Source organism: Eptesicus fuscus, chromosome 11 (assembly GCF_027574615.1).
Source record: "Eptesicus fuscus isolate TK198812 chromosome 11, DD_ASM_mEF_20220401, whole genome shotgun sequence".
NCBI classification, from domain to species: Eukaryota; Metazoa; Chordata; class Mammalia; order Chiroptera; family Vespertilionidae; genus Eptesicus; species Eptesicus fuscus.
Window position 1 is genome coordinate 78,920,738 of NC_072483.1, and position 16,769 is coordinate 78,937,506.

Consider the following 16,769-nt stretch of genomic DNA (forward strand, 5'->3'; position numbering starts at 1 on the left):
TTGTTAAAACACTTTCATTCTTCTTAATTAATTAAAACTCTGTCGTCAGCTCCCATTCCCTCTATTCAATTTAGTTCAGAGGGGGGCTTTTTGTTTTGGTTTGCTCTGAAGGGGCTCTGATCGAAGATTTAGATTTTGTTTTCATTCTTAAGGCATTCATTGACAGCACGCTTCACTATAAATGTTACATCAGAGTGTGTTTAAAACACACTTAGAAAATAATGCAATTAAAAAAAACATTAAACAATAGTGGTATTTAATGGAACCTTTTACCTCTTATTTTTGAAACTAATGCAGAATTATCATGAATGTAAAACAAATAAAAAATAAAAATGAAAAAAAGCACCCTACTCCTATTAAGCTCCCTCATTTCATAACACCAAATCTTAAGCATATGCCTTAGAAGTTCACGGGCTGTTTCAGTCACCGGTATTCCTTCCAGACAGCATGCTGGTTCACGTTCTAGGTTGCCCAGTGGAATCATCTGAGGGGATCAACCCTCTAAGCAAGATGGCCAGGAGAAAGGGGTATAAACGCTTCCCTTAGTTACTTAAGCACAATTTAAATGAGAGCTAGTGGGAAAAAAGCTGAATATATAAGCTCAAAGCACAGGTTTACTTTTTGCCTGAATTCCTCCCAGATGATCAAGGACCTCAAGAAACGTGTAAGAAGAGCAGGCTGTAGGGATCATGGAATCAGCTACAGTTCCATTTTACAACCTTGTTGTGAAAATGACCAGGGGGTCAGAACTGACAAGGGTTGGAAAGGCAGAAATCCTTCCCAAGCCCTCATTGGCATGGCCAAGCTGTGCCACCTCACCCCCTCCCTGTAACCCACCCCCCTGACCTGCCGGCTTCTGAGGGGCGACCTACTTTCCTCATCCTCCTCATCGGTCCGGCTCAGGGTGTCCTGCGAAGCCTGCTGGGAGGGCTCGCTGTCCTGCTCCCAGACCGTGCCGGTGCCTGTGTTGGAGCGGGACATGGTGGCCAGGCTCAGGCGGTAAGCGGAGGTGGAGGTGCCCACGGTGCTGATGGACGTCTTCCCCTGGTAGGCTAGCGGGTGGGGAGACCAAAGGACATCCCTGGTGAGGACACTGAGCACACGTGCTTGCTTCACACTCCTCCCCGAGCTCTTGCATTTTTAAAGGAAAGTCAGTTAAATGGTGTGTCCCACATGAATGATCTCTAAGACAAAGTAGCAAATGGAAGTGAGAGCATTTATTTTTTTAAAGTAAAAAGTAAGAATTGGCCACTGATATAAACTGAATAGTTTGCCGGTGGGAGCATGAAATTACCAACAACGTGAAATGCTTTGACATTGCTTCCTCTCCTACTGTTTTTCAATTTCATTTTCCAAGGAGGATAGAATGCAAATTAATTTTGACATGAATTGTAGCTTCCGACCTGGCAGATTTTACTGAGAAACATACCTTACCTGACACAAGCATATAAAAGTAATAAATGTGTTGTCTGATGGAAACCTTACCAAAAAAAAAAAAAAATCAGAATATATAATCAAATTGTTCTCTTATTCTCCTTTTCTGGAAATTACAATTTATAAAATACCCCCCAAGGTTCTATGTCAGATTCTTTTATTATAAAGAAGAATATTTTAATGGTTCTGTGGGAAATTTCACCAAGATTGTACTTGTCAAAATTTTTGTCTTTAATACTTTGCAAGCAACAATAAAAAAAGCCACACACAGAATATTCCACTTATGGGTATGGACTGCCCTCTAGTGGCAGATGATTTATTTTTCTTCCTCCGCAATCTGTTCATCATTGTTATAAAAAGCAAGCAATGTATTCCCAAAGAAAACATTTTGAAAAATATAAAGAAAGTATCTCCTCATCTGCCAGCTCTGATTCAACCCTCTCTTCCTCCAATTGGTAAAGGGTTTGAGGCTTTCTAATCAATCCTGCAGACGTGGCTTTAAGTTCCCTCCTTGTTGTCACTGGCATGTAAGTTACTGACCCTTTTTTAGTCTGCTTCCTCATGCTGTAAGTGGACTCTCAGTTATACATCTTGTAGGTATTCGTATGGATTAAATGATATAACACCTATGAAATAATCTACCATAGAATAGATGCTCAATGCATTAGAGTCCCCCTTCTCCTTTTCAAAAAGGAAATGAAGGCACACATTTAAAATACATTCTTCCCCAGTTAAATATTAAAAAAAAGAGCTTACCTACTGAAATAAATATCACAATGTTTAGAAAAGTACCGTGAAACAGATGATGTCCCCTTGATTGGTTTTGTTGTTGCCAATGATCACATAGGCAAATCTGTCAAGTGTTCCGAAATGGCTAACCCAGATGGTTCCAAAAAGAGCAGTGACCCGAAGAGTGGCATCTTTATTAGCCAAACCCAGGCACACTCACCTGACCCACTGTGCACTGCCTCCTTCAGAATTTTCAGCTCATTGTTGAACTCGGCAATGAGGGAGCTCTTGCACAGAGGGCGGGGGATGAAGCGCCGCTCCAGCTGGTCAGCAATATGCTGCCGGGCAGAAAGCTCATCGTGATTCTCTGCTGGTTGGGCCAGAAGCTGAAAGGAAGGTGGAGATTCTCAGGGCCTCAATTTCCCCTTCTGTAAAATGGGCTAATCACTGCACTTGTTTCATAGTTGGTTGTGAGGGTCAAATAAGGTTATCCATATGAAGTTTATAGGACAGTGTTGTAGTGCTTAATCAATACATTCCTTTGAATCACTGCCCCAGGAAATCGGGGCATGAAAAGAATAAAAGGAGGAGGAGGAGGAGGAGGAGGAGGAGGAGGAGGAGGAGGAGGAGGAGGAGGAGGAGGAGGAAGAAGAAGAAGAAGAAGAAGAAGAAGAAGAAGAAGAAGAAGAAGAAGAAGAAGAAGAAAGAAGAAGAAGAAAGAAGAAGAAGAAAGAAGAAGAAGAAAGAAGAAGAGAAGGAGGAGGAGGAGGAGGAGGAGGAGGAGGAGGAGGAGGAGGGGGGGGGAAGAGGAGGAGGAGAAGGAGAAAGGAATGAAATGGAATAGAATGGTGAGGGTCTCAGAGGACAAACATGCTTTAACTAGCACATCTTTCTCTGTTTACTTAAAATCAGAGCTCAGTCATGCCACTGAAGAAATAAGATTTTCTAGATCACTCCTCTGGGTCAATTTTTTGTGGGGGGAAGGGGGAGGGGAAGAGGAGGAAGTGAGTGGGGAGAAGGCAAAGTTCTATAGACTGTGAAGGTTCTTCTAACATGAAATTTGATCCTCTGGGCTACACTTTTGAGCTGTTTCCTCACCCAGCATGACCTTAACGGGTCCTGCTGACTAGCTATGGTACAGCCATGAACACGGCTGCTGTAGGCCCGCCTGAGTGGGCCGAGCAGCTGGCTCCTGGGGCTGCCACTCCTGGAAGGAGAAGCACATGGCGCACCTTGCACTGGATGAATGGGCGCAGGAGCACGAAGATGGGAATTCGGGTCCGCACGATGAAGTCCAGGAAATCCCACAGGGCCAGGCCTCCCACCTTCCGCAGGGCCATCTCCTTCACCTGGAGGCTCAGCCAGTACCACTGGCTGCCCAGCTGCCTCTCGAAGCAGACGAGAATCACCTTGAGAGCTTCACAGAGGGAGAGAGGAGACTGAGCCCACGGTCGGGAGCTTTGGAGGAGCCCTGCCCACACCCAGCTGCCCACCCCAGCCCACCCCACCCCACCGCTCGCTATGCATCAGGACGTTTCTAAATTTCTAAACTCTCTCCATGATTCCCAAAACCTACACAGACCCCTGAGCGAGCTAGAGTGTTCTGACAGGAAGGCAAACATTTGTGTGGCAGACGTGTCTTCATTCTGAACCGGGGAGCACAGATATCTTCCTCAGGGGCATGTAAGTACTATGTTTGAAAATGCATTGCAAAGCAGTTCATAGAATTGAAAGGGAAATGTGTTACACACATGATGTGTGGACACTATCTTGCTTTCCAAACATTTGGTCATGGCGGCTTTCTGGTAATACCAGCATATCACCCACATCCTAAACTAAAACACGAGTGCTCTAAAATATTTTCCTTTTAAGCATAGAAGTTAATATATTCTTGTTATTAGAAGTAAAATCAAACCATGCAGAAATGCCCAAAGTTAAAACAAAAAAATCCTTCCCCTCAGCTCTCTTTTAGACCCCACCCTGAACTGCTCCCTAGGGGGTAACCAGCAGGTGTGTGGGAGTATATCCTTCCAGATTGAAAAACAACAAAAAACTCCTCCCCTCCCCCCACCTCCATATTGTGTATCGGGTCTATTACTAAGCCCTGTTGGATTTCTTTCACAATATCTCTTCCTTTCCAGATTCTGGCAGCCATGTCATAATCTCCGCCCCCTCCACCCCCCCTCCACCCCCAAAGGGGAATTCCACTGTGTCAGGACCAACCAGGATGCTGTAAAGACATCAAAGATTGGTGGGAGCTTGGTTGGCCATAGCCCTCCCCGCAGAGTCTGCCTTGGGGCCGTCAAGGGGCCCTGGGCCTTCTTGATCAGGACTGAAGGCCAATCTCGGCAACTAAAAGACACACAGATATCCAACTCCCTAACGTCCTCAAGAGTCACACACACCTTCCCCATCTACTTAGGGCATTTCTAGGAGAAAACCATGTCATATAACAGGGTGAGATACTGTAAGATTCTTCTTTACCCACCTCCCTCCTCACTTTTCTCAGCAACTACTCAGCTCAATTGCTCTCCTGCAACTAAACAAACAAACGATCACAAAGCAACCCTGCTCTTCCCCTACCCTGATCCTGGTGACCTTTCTACTGCTCTGTTCCCGCTGGCCTTTTCTGGCTTCTGCCATCCCACTTCCATCTTCTCCTCCATCAGCCCAACACACAAACAGAATAGCAAAGGGCCCAGGAGCAGGAACTCTGCTGCTAGGTGGCTTGGTCTTGAAATTTGGACCTGCTCCTTATTTACTGTGTGGCTTTAGGTAAGTTACTTTCTGGGCCTTAGCCTCTTTATTCCTAAAATGACACATTTGCTTCTTAGAGTTGTTCTGAGGGTGCAATGTGATGATAATGTAAAGAACAGAAAACCCCTCTGAGTGCACAGCAATGCTCAAATAAATGTAAAAATAAATTTAAAATATAGCTCCAGGAGCTTGGCAGAGTGACCACAGGCGCTGCCTTCATTAAGAAGGTAGACAGTGGAGAGAACCAAGAACAGTCACGTAAGTGTTTTGTCCTATCCTCATCTTAGACATAAGCCCTCTTTCTCCACATCCTCTCTATAATCTCAAACCTCACGCAGGGCTTTGTCCCAGAGTCTGGAGTTTACCTGAACCCTATATTCTCATGCCTCTGGCAACCAAGCCCCCATGTGGGTAGGTCTTATGCACATGCATCTTCCATTTTTACCCTTTTTTAATTCTCATTGTCAATCACATCATTTCCAAATGCACCCCTTTATAATGCGGTCCATACGCCGCACACATTCCCAACACCAAGCCCCTGGTTTTACAGGTGTGTATGTGTTCATCTTATCCTCCTCACCAAGATCTGCTTTGATGAATTGAAAATGTCAGACAAGATTTTCTCAACGTCCTCCTTTTGAGATTTTTCTGCTGGCGTGTTCCTGATTCTCAGTGCTGTGGCAAGAATGGTCTTTCCCCGCTGGCTTAGGTTATTCAGGGCCAAAGAGTGGCTTTCCAGTATTGCATGGGTCAGGATCAAGTGAAAGGCAGGGACGGGGTGATGGGAAAGCAGGAGTGGAGGGGAAGGGAATTGGCAAGCTACGGGTGAGCAAGATCACTGGAGTGAAGATTAAGATAGAGATTTAAGACGATATTGGAAGAGAAACAGCTAGTAGGAGGCATAATATACTTCAAGGCCATATGTTTTGCTGCGCACGATGTAGGCTGCCCACCTCTAGGGGCTCCATTCACACAGCTGACAGACCAATACATCCTATGAGTTGTGCAATGCAGTGTCCTCCTACACTAGGCTGAGTCTCCATCTGATAACAGTTACGGGTGATAACCTCATTAGCGACCTCATGCTTAGTCATCAAGGAGGAATTCTTACTGCAGGAGCCTTCCTTACAGGACCAGACGCTCTTAGACATGACCAAGCGATTTAGGCCTCACAGATATGAACAGACTTTGCTTTTGGATATGTGTTTATTGACAGAAACCAGCCTCTTTTGCAAGGGTGTTGCTTCTTACTTGCTCAAGTGGAGTCTTTCAGTACTTTCCTGATGGGGGCCTTTAAAAATATTTTTTTGTGTCAAAGTGGATCATAACTAAGTAGGTATGTGTATGCATATACACACACCTGCATACCGACCTCTGCATACACCTGTGCATCTACAGAGAGAGAAAGGAGGGGACACGGAGAAAGAACCCACCTAAGTACGCCGCTTGGCTGGTGGACTCTGCCAGCCCTTCCCTGCGCAGGTCTTTCCCGGCGTCCCCCGGGGTGGAGCAGTGGGCGGGGGAGCTCTCCAACATGAAGTTCTTGCTCCTGGACGTGCTGATGATCCGCGGAGGCAGGAGCACGTTAATGACCGTCTGCAGTAGCAGCTGCACCTCGGGCTGCTCCAGCCACGGGCTATCTGAGGGGCAGAGTTCCGGAAGGGGACGTGGAAAGAAAAGCAAGTCACCAGGTAGACTTTCCACATCAGACACAGAACAACTCAGCTCTCCGTCCAATTCCAAACTAGCAATGCGGGTCTTTCCCCACAAAGGACAGCTTCTCCTACGGACAAGTGTTCCTGGTACTATTTGCTCCATGGCCAGCGCCCAAGGGCTTGTGTTCTTGGCCAAATCTCCAGCTTACCATTTCAATTGCCTTTCCTTTTTCTGCTCAAATACTCATAATGTATAGTCTGTACATTGGAGATAAACTTTCCTAAAAGGAAAATCCTCCCAAGAAGGAAGAGTGATGAAACTATATTGGAATTTAATGGCAGTGGCAGGATTACACTAACCCCAGTGGCAGTAGGTTACACGCCCATTCGCCTGTCAGTTCATATATTTATACTAGAGGCCCAGTGCATGAATTCGTGCACTCAGGGCAGGGGTGTCCCTCAGCCCAGCCTGGCGCCCTCTTGCAATCCGTGACCCCTCAGGGGATGTCCACCTGCCAGCTTAGGCCTGCTCCCCACGGGAAGTGGGCCTAAGCTGCAGTCGGATATCCTTAGCGCTGTGGAGGAGGTAAGAGAGGCTCCCACCACCTGCTGTGCTTGCAGACATCAGGCCGGCTTGTGGCTGAGTGGAGCTTCCCCTGTGGAAGCGCAGTGACCACCAGGGGGCAGCTCCTGCATTGAGTGTCTGCCCCCTAGTGGTCAGTGGGCATCATAGCAACTGGTTATTCCCAGTTGTTCCATAGTTAGGGCAATTTGCATATTGCCCTTTTATTATATAGGATATATTAGAGCAGGCGTCCTCAAACTATGGCCCGCGGGCCACATGCGGGTGTTTTTGCTGTTTTGTTTTTTTTACTTCAAAATAAGATATGTGCAGTGTGCATAGGAATTTATTCATAGTTTTTTTTTTAAACTACAGTCCAGCCCTCCAACAGTCTGAGGGACAGTGAGCTGGCCCCCTGTTTAAAAAGTTTGAGGACCCCTGTATTAGAGGCTCGGTACATGAATTTCGTGCATGGGTGGGGTCCGGCCAGCCTGGCCAGGGGGAGAGGACATGGGCGGTTGGCTGGCCTGCCTGCTGGTTGAACTCCTGGTCAAGGGGACAATTTGCATATCAGCCTTTTATTATATAGGATATACACTAAATGGCCAGATTATTATGCATTCAGAGATCATAATAATCTGGCTGCTCAGTGTAATACTGTACTTCAATTAATAGCATTTTCTTAATTGAAACAACGGTCTCCTGATTTCTGCTGTACGAAGTGATTTTAAATACAACTGATATTCTAAGAAATGGAGCAGAGAAAGTCTTGACCCAGGGTAGCTAAATTGAAAATGAAGAAAAATCTATTTCCTAAGGTAACCCTATTTAAATCATTCAGATCGACTTCAGTGATGGCCTTTATGGGAAAAAGAAAGGGAAATAAAACCTGACATTTAAGACAATGAAACAATGATAAATTTCCTTTAGTTAAATTAATCAGACCTTTGCTTCCAGATCCTACTGTGAGCACAAATGGGATGAGGAGGTTTAAAAGCATCCCTTCCCTTCGCTCTTGATTGGTGAATGGGGAGATCACATGGCTTAAAGGGAAATCTTCTTTTAAAGCCTGTGCAGCAATAATAGAAAAAGAGATTAATTGACCCCCATACCCATGTTTGTCTTAATTCAGCATGACCGAGATGATGACTCCCTGCTGGTTGCTCCTGTAAACTGAGTTCAATTGTCATCTGTGCAGCATCCAAGATTCACTCAAAACTGATACTTTACCATTATTTGCTTGACATAACTGAGAGCTATATACCTAAAAAACAATGTCTTGAATATTAAATGAAAAATTATGGTCTGGTACAAAACAACCCTATTTCCCCATTCGTTTTCTCCATGGGTCCACCAATAAATAATTTCAAGACAAAAGGAAAGGAAGAAAATGAGAACTTGACACCTGTTCCCCTTGGAAGTCATTTAAAAGTCCTCTGACCCCTGCGTAAGGCCTTCTCCAAGCCAGGAGGCAATAGATAATACAGAAAGAAAGAAATGATCTCTGTACCCAAATTATTGAAGTGTATCGCTTTAGGGATATCATTGTTTCCCTCTGCACGGGAGCCACAATTCTTGCTTAATCTCTTTTCTATCATCTTCCCATTCTCTGGATGACAGACCACCAAGCATGGCTGTCAGACAATGAATGGGTCATTTATCCATTTACATCAGTTGTATACTTCAAAGTCTAGTAATAACATTTGAAAGAATTGTATATTGCCATTCTTTCTACAAATAATTTAAAACCAGACTTTGAATACTACTGTCTCCTTTAATTAATAATTGTATGCTGATTATCTGAGAACCTTTATTTTCCTATGGCATATGCAACATTTTAAATGACTGAAGTGGTTCCTGAGGTTATGGTAGGACGGAACGACTCTGCTATTTTTGAGATCTCAAGAAGAATTACAGAAGCACAACTTAGGGCCAAGCTCAGGGCTGAGGCTCCAAACTGTAAAAGAAGTTTGGAGATGTTCACACTTCTGTTTCACAGATTTTGCCCAGCCTTTGCAGAAAACAAAAAGAGAACACCATGATCTGGTGCCTCAACCAGCAACTTAATGAGCGTGACAAACAGGTAAGGCAGTCACACCTGTATCTGCAATGCTACAAGCCGGACAACAGCTGTGCTGAAGGGCAGAGGCGGTGAGAGATAAGGGCTGAGATGAAGAAGGGGTAATCCATCAGCAACACTGGAAGGTCCTACCACTCCCATCACCTGAAATACAAACAGAGCACATGACCAGCCTTGACTATTGCAATTTCATGCAACCATTGTAAGGGAGTGTCATTCAATGATAATAATAATTTGAAGGTTGGGCATGTTACTTTCAATCTGTTCTTGTTGCCTTCTCCTGAAGGCGTGTAATGTCTGGAGTCAGCTCAAACGTTAACACTGGATTCAGCCAAGGTTTTGTAGAATGTTGTTTACAGCTAACTATGTAAATAATGAGAGATGAGCCCAAAAACTATTCTAATCAGGAGACTGGACATACTTACTTGTGGATTCAAAGGAATGCAGTCAACATTTTTTGATGGAGCAAGTACTGACAACAATGAGGATGGCAAGAGCTCTATTTGCACTAGGCATTCCAGCTACAGATTTATTGCTCAACTAGTTAAGCAGCAGATCCCATTCAATGAAATGCTCTAACATGGTTTCCACATCGTACAAAACCTTGTCAGGACCCGACTCTAGATATTACATAAATAATACAAAATTTGTTTCTCTTCACATAAATCCTAGACTGGCCAACTCAGAGTGTCATTTTGCACCAAAAAAGAAAAAAAAAATCCTCTTTGTATTTTAAACTCCCCCACCCCAGACTATCTCAATCTCCAGCCAATTGTGTGGTCTCCGCCACCCCACTCTCCAACTGGCAGCCCTCAACTCTCAGCGCAACTTGAAGAGGTGAGCTGTCAAAGTAGTGTGTGGGAAGCAGCACGCCAAAATCCCATCTGTGTAGGGACGGGCCCCTGTATCTCCCCACGCACCACCTTGAAAGGTACCTCACTATTTTCAGTGTCACCTGAGCCGTCTGTTTTCATGGGTAGGTAGGGGCACAAAGTGGTTGACCTGTAAATCTTCAATCCAGAGAAGTCAATAGCAGAGTTAAATTGTGCAAAATTTCATAAGATTGCCACTTGGCTACTCACCAGATTGACACAGACATTGATCAGTGACCTAAGGTGAGGCAGGAAGGATATGATTGGCTGCCTCTGCAGTGTCAAACAAACCCCTTCAATCAAATTGCTGGCAGGCTCCCACTCAACCTGTCGCCTGGAATACAATACAGGAGCCATTAGCAGCTTGGCTCCCTTCTGGAGACAGTCTGAAACAGGTGAATGAGACAGTGATTCTGACGCCATCTAAGACGGGATGGGTGTCTGAGACAACAAAGCACTTCACATGGGATGAAGTTTACCCAGTTGTTCCAAAAGCACAGAGCACACTGGGAAGGGAAGGAGATACTGAAAACGTGGCGGAGGCACTCCTGCCCCACTCGACTAATGAGACAAAATCTATCGAAGAAAAAGACAGAGAGGATGAATGGGTTGCATTTGTAGTTCCCTGTTTTTACTTTGAAGAGAGGGTAGGAGACTACCATTTTAGGAAACCCATCACGGGTAATTACTCCCAACAGAACTCATCTGACCCCAGGTTGCATTTCTGAAATCTCTTTAGTAGAGTACAGTTGAACTCATCAGCTTTCCAACCAGACTACTATTAATTGAATTTTTATGACCTAACTCCTGCCAAAAAAAAAAAGTCACATTAGAGTAAAATAGTTTATTTTAAAAGTATTCTTCCTTGTCCTCCTAAGAAATGATGCTTTTTGGCTACTTTCTTTGGTAATATAAAAGGTAGTACACATAACCCAATTAAATGAACATAGGATTTTCAGTAATAAAAGTCAGTCCAGTCTGCAATTGCCATACCAAATAAAAAGGTTGGGCTTTACTGCTATCAACACTATTTCCAAATATTATCCTGGATATAATTTCTAGGCTTATATTTCCTACCGAAATGAGATATCTGCAATGACAAAATGGAAATGTTCATAAACAGGAAGATATTGACATTCATGATGTCCGAGTAACTTACAGGACAGGTTCAATCAACATTACTCTTGTTGAACTGAGATCACCTGAAGAAATTAAATCCAAGGCAATCCCAAATTCACTGCATGCACCCCAAGAAGACTGCCTATAAATGACCAAGTCTAAGCATTAATCCAGAAATCTACTTTTAGGAAGCATGATGTCTTTAATAATTGGTTTAGTTATATGACAAATGAGTCAGCCTATGGGTATGTTTAACATCTTTAGATACAAAATTATTTAAGAAAAATAATTTATTTGATACACTCTTGTAAGACTTATAAGACTTTGGTCATTTGCCAATAGGCACCAGTGTTCTAGTGGGACCGCTAAAGAAAACAGGAGTGCTTTAAAGACAAGTATTTTCATGCCCCTGATAATATAATGCATAGGCATTCATCATCATGAGATAATATAGGAACAAACCATTCATTATTAGGGTAAAATCTTTCCATGTCTTTCTTAAAATAAATTCAATAATTTCTATGGCTGCAGGAATGAGGAAGAGCACAGGCTAAAACCTGGAAAAGCTCTGACACGTTGAACACTAAGTGCTACAAATTCTCAAGGCAAGAATTGCACTGATTTTGGGTTTGGTTTAAAAGGACAGAAAATGTTCTCACTAACCCAAACTTGAAAATTCCGAGTTAGAGGGTTTATTCGCATTATCAATTGAACTATCTGCTCACTATGGCTATCAGTGTCCAAGCTGGGCTCAGATCTGGGGTCGACTGGGTCAGAGGCATCTGCTCATAGCGAGGCTACCAATGGGCATTTCAGGCCACGGGACGGAGATTAGGTGGTAATAATGTCCATGGAGTACCCCTGAATTAGGCGAAAAGTTAAAAACTAGGTATTATCAACCCTAGGATTTTTTTAAAGCTGCTGGTTGCCTATTATTGTAAAACTTGGCATTTCTCTACACTGGTACCTAAAATATCATATTAAATACAGTATTTTTTTGAACATCAAATGAATTTTTTTTCTCTCCTTAGTTGTTTTATTTACAAGGCATATCCTGCTTTACTTCAAAAGTAATTGAAGGATACACATCAAATTCCTTATGTGTGTCAGATAAGGAACGTAATAGCTTAGAAACTACAAGACTTTTCAAGACAAATATAAATATTTTGAAAATGCTATTTCTTTAACTATAGAGCCTGCTACTTAGGCATTCATATATCTAATTAGCTATGCACATATTCCAAAAGAAAACTTTCAAGCCAGTCCTTCAACTCCAGATTGATCCAACACCTTAAAAATGGACAAACCTCAACTTTGAGGATTGCAGAATCAACAGCTGAGTAGGGGGTCTCCTCACCTCAAAGTAGGCATCTTATGAATTTTGTTGAACATTCTATCCAGTCTCTTCAAAATGAGGATAAGGGCCGGCCTCACGGCCTCGGCGGTCCAGTCGGTGATTGGTAGCATCTCCATGATGTAGCGTCGAAGCCCCCGGCTCTCCATCGTCTGCGTGTCGTATGGTGCCAGCTTCAGGAGGGAGTGAGCAATTTCTGCCAACCTGAAATGGTTTTTGTTCTTAGGCATAAGCTTAGAACCCCACAATGAAATTTTTTTAAACACAGCATCATGCTAATCACCCTCCTTCCAACACACCAACTCCCTGAACTAAGGACATGTTGGCACATTATCTTATAATTTTGAAATAAATTTGTAAAAACAACAAATCAGAATAAAATAAGGCCCATCAATTTTACTTGTTTGATATGTCTCCTAAGTCTTCTTAATTTGTAGGTTCCCCCTCTTCTGCTCTTTTTTTGACACCTTATAATTTATTTGTTGAAGTAATTAGCTGTTTCCTGCATCCTGGATTTTGCCGATGAAATTTCCATAGTTTCATTTAATATGTTCCATGACCCCCCTATTTAATTCAATTGGTAGTTAGGGGCTAAGGGCTAGGTTAGGTTAGATGTTGATTTTCTGGCTGGTGTACTTCACAGTGATGTGTACTTTAAATAGATATATATTTTTTATTGATTTCAGAGAGGAAGGAAGTGGGAGAGAGAGATAAAAACATCAAAGATGAGAGAGAATCATTGATTGGCTGCGTCCTGCACACCCCACACTGAGGATCGAGCCCACAACCCAGATATGTGCCCTGACCTGGAATCGAATGTGACCTCCTGGGTCAGAGGTCAATGCTCAACCATTGAGCCACACTGGTCAGGCGCTGATGTGTACTTTCATCAGGAGGCACATGATCCTAATTGTCACTCTTTTTAATTAATGGCCGCCATCATTAATTAAACGGATCCGCTACTTCATTAGAAGTAGTACAATGGTAATATTTCTATCATTCCTTTTTTTTTTCTTGCATTAACTAAAGCATTTTAATAAGGAGAAATTTCCTTTTGATTATTACAAGAGAGACAGGATAAATGCTTGAAAGGGTCTACAGTTTAAGAGCTCCCCGGGAGACTCTGATGGTCACTCTGGTGTAGGATTCACAGCCAAGCCATTGTGTCTCCAACACTTGGATTGCTCTACAATTGCCCCATCTGACTAGCACATGGACGAAGAACTCACTGCCAGACAAGGCAGCTCATCCCATCTTTGGAGGTCCACACCATGAGAAGCTCTCCTCATAGTAGGTCCCCAGTTTCCCTCAGTCTCTTTCTCCTATTTTAATCTGGAAGCACGAAGTCAATCCATCTTCTCATGGCAACCCTTTATTACCAAGAAACAGTTATGGTCTCTTCATCCTCACTTGTTCTCTTTCCAGAGGGGATGTTCACATTGTCCTTCTGGAAACTGTGGATGAATGTGCATGTTGTAAAATAAGTCATTTAAAACAGCCTGTACATTCTTTATCTCTTTCTCACAAATGTGCCAGGCAAAAATAATTCTTTGCTCTTCAGGTTGTGTGTGTGACAGATAAGAGTGTATCTATATGTCCATATTTCTTTTCCTTTGTTATTTTACAGATAACATTGGGAAATAAACAACATATTTTAAGCTTGAAAACAATGTTTAGAGCTGAACTTGAGTCATTTTATAAATTATTACCTGAATTTCTCTAATACTTGGTCATGTTACAAAATGAATTTGCTTTGAGCATAAAATAAAAAATTTCCTTTAATACAATCTTAGCTATGCTATTGCATAAATAATTTATTGATAAAAAACATTTATATGACCCTTTTTCAATCAGAACAAAAGGGATTTTTCTCATTGATAGGGAGAGGGAGAAAAAAGGAGAGAGAGGGAGAATAGGGGAGAAGTAGGGAGGGGAGGAGAGAGAATATTTGCAGATCTTACTATCCTGCTGTCCCATTGCTTTGTAGCTCTAGGTTGGGCAAATTTGGCAATGAATTCAATTCCCCTAGGGCAGAGATTCTAGCTAATCAAGAATATTTTTCCTGAGAACCTTGCTGTCAACCAACCATATTTAGGAGTACAGATTGCCTCAACACTGCTTCTTGCCTCTTTGTCTGGAATCAAATACTTCTTGCAAATATGTTCTCTTTTCTATCATCTCATCCCTCTTTTTTAAAATCAACCCTCTCTTCTTGAGTGATACTATCCATTCTTATGACCTATATGCTCCCGATTCCAAAATAAATACATTTAGCTCTGACTTCTACATATATCCAAATGTGTACTTAATTTATAAGAGAAAACCTTGATTATAACCTTTAATTGGTGTAAGGTTAAAGCATATGGATCTGCACCTACTCAGCAATATAGAATATCTCTGTTTGACCAATGATCATGGCAGGTCCATTTTTATTAAAAGCCAGTTGTGCGAAATTGCATGAATAGAGGACATTTAGTCTAACTATTCCCTGGTGGTATACATTTTGCCTACCCTCCAGGAGATCCATGCCATGAAATAACCGTGCTTTTGAATGAGATCTCCTGGCTTTAGACAGGTTGCTCTTGTTGACCTGCATTGTGACATTATGCCAACTTTCGGTACTGACAGGCGTCCGGCCAAGTGAAACGGGCACTTTATCTACTACTGTTGCTGAGGACATTGCTTATCACGCCACTCTTTCCTTTTAATAAACACCCACCAGAAGACATCTATTGTTCTTTGTATTTTTTTAAAAAGTGATGTATTACCAAACACCTAGTTTTTTTTTTTTTTTTTAATCTTATTGACACTATGATTTTTTAACTGACCAGTCACTCCTCATTGCTTTGGTAACTCAGAAACTCAAAGTCAAAGTTATGGTTCATGAAGGGCATCTAATATGATCAAGTCACATAGATTTCACATGTTAATCTTACCAAAGACATAATTATACACTTGATCATTTTTCACAGTGTTCTGATTCTCTAACTTGTACATTCTATCCTTTTGTATATTGTAATTTTCTAAGTAGCCTCAAGTACTTTGCCAAATGATAAATACATAAATACACATGTGAGATACAGTACTTGCAACACTGCATTGAAACTATTTTCTTATGTGTGCCTCTTGTATTGGACTGTGATCATGTTGAGGACCAGGATGTTATTTTACATGCCCAGTGTCCAGCATTAGTATTAGTATCTACTGGACTCTATTAATTCAGTGACAGGCACCAAGCTAAACCATTTCAATGGCAGCTAATTTAACCTTGTTTTTTATTTTATTTTATATTTTTATTGATTTCAGAGGGGAAGGGAGAGGGAGAGGGAGATGGAGAGGGAGATAGAGAGGGAGAGAGAGAGAGAGAGATAGAGAGAGAGAGAGAGAGAGAGAGAGAGACATCAATGATGACAAAGAATCTTTGATCAGCTGCCTCCTGCAAGCCCCCTACTGGAGATCGAATCTGCAATCCTGGCAGGTGCCCTTGACCAGAACTGAACCTGGGACCCTTCAGTCCACAGGCTGAGACTCTATCCACTGATTCAAACCAGCTAGAGCTAGCTCATTTAACCTTTAATTGGGGTTGCCTCTAGAGGGAGCTCCAGGTCTCTCTGACTCATCCTTTCCCCTTCTTCCAAATGCCTTAAGTGTAGGTATAGATGGTCAATTTATCAGACAGTTACTAACCCACAATCATTCTCCCTCCCTCCCTCCCTCCCTCCCTCCCTCACTCCCTCCCTCCCTCCCATCTTCTAGGACTGTTTTCCCCTTTCTCCCACAAAATGGCTGTTGGTAGTAGTGATTCTCTGGCTGGGAATGTGGTGTTGCTCTGTTCACAGAATTACTTAGGTTGTACATTCTAATTACTTAGCCAAAGGAAGGGGGAGGGATTAAATGAAGCACTGGGTTGCTATGGCAACAGGATTTTAACACTCCTATCCTCCCCTTTCCCAGCTAGGAGCTGAAATTCTCAGTGTGAAGTAAACTCTTCCCCATTAGTGCACAGTGGGGAGTGTGAACACGCATGAAGCTCTGGAGTTCTGGGGGGTGGGAGGGGGGTGAGTGTCAACAATTCAGACTGTGAAATTAACCTGGAAGAGAAAGAGCCTGTGTTCTCTATACATTTTTGGACTCTCATATTCCCTCACTTGGTACTTCCTAAAAATTTCAAGGGATAATTATAAGAAAAAAAGTCAGTAATTAGAAA

At 42.6% G+C, this 16,769-nt stretch overlaps 1 protein-coding gene across 3 annotated transcripts in view; it reads right to left on the reverse strand.

The window, feature by feature from the left end:
* The window catches only part of UNC80 (unc-80 homolog, NALCN channel complex subunit), a 173,214-nt gene that overhangs the window by 14,557 nt on the left and 141,888 nt on the right, over nt 1-16,769 (reverse strand). For all 3 annotated transcript variants that reach the window (XM_008145215.3, XM_054723140.1, XM_008145214.3), the window contains 8 exons: nt 12,566-12,766; nt 10,300-10,423; nt 9,236-9,361; nt 8,083-8,206; nt 6,354-6,560; nt 3,396-3,580; nt 2,384-2,549; nt 873-1,052 (listed from right to left, as the gene is read on the reverse strand). In XM_008145215.3, the coding sequence (XP_008143437.1) occupies nt 873-1,052; nt 2,384-2,549; nt 3,396-3,580; nt 6,354-6,560; nt 8,083-8,206; nt 9,236-9,361; nt 10,300-10,423; nt 12,566-12,766 (1,313 nt within the window). The remainder of the gene's footprint in view (nt 1-872; nt 1,053-2,383; nt 2,550-3,395; nt 3,581-6,353; nt 6,561-8,082; nt 8,207-9,235; nt 9,362-10,299; nt 10,424-12,565; nt 12,767-16,769) is intronic.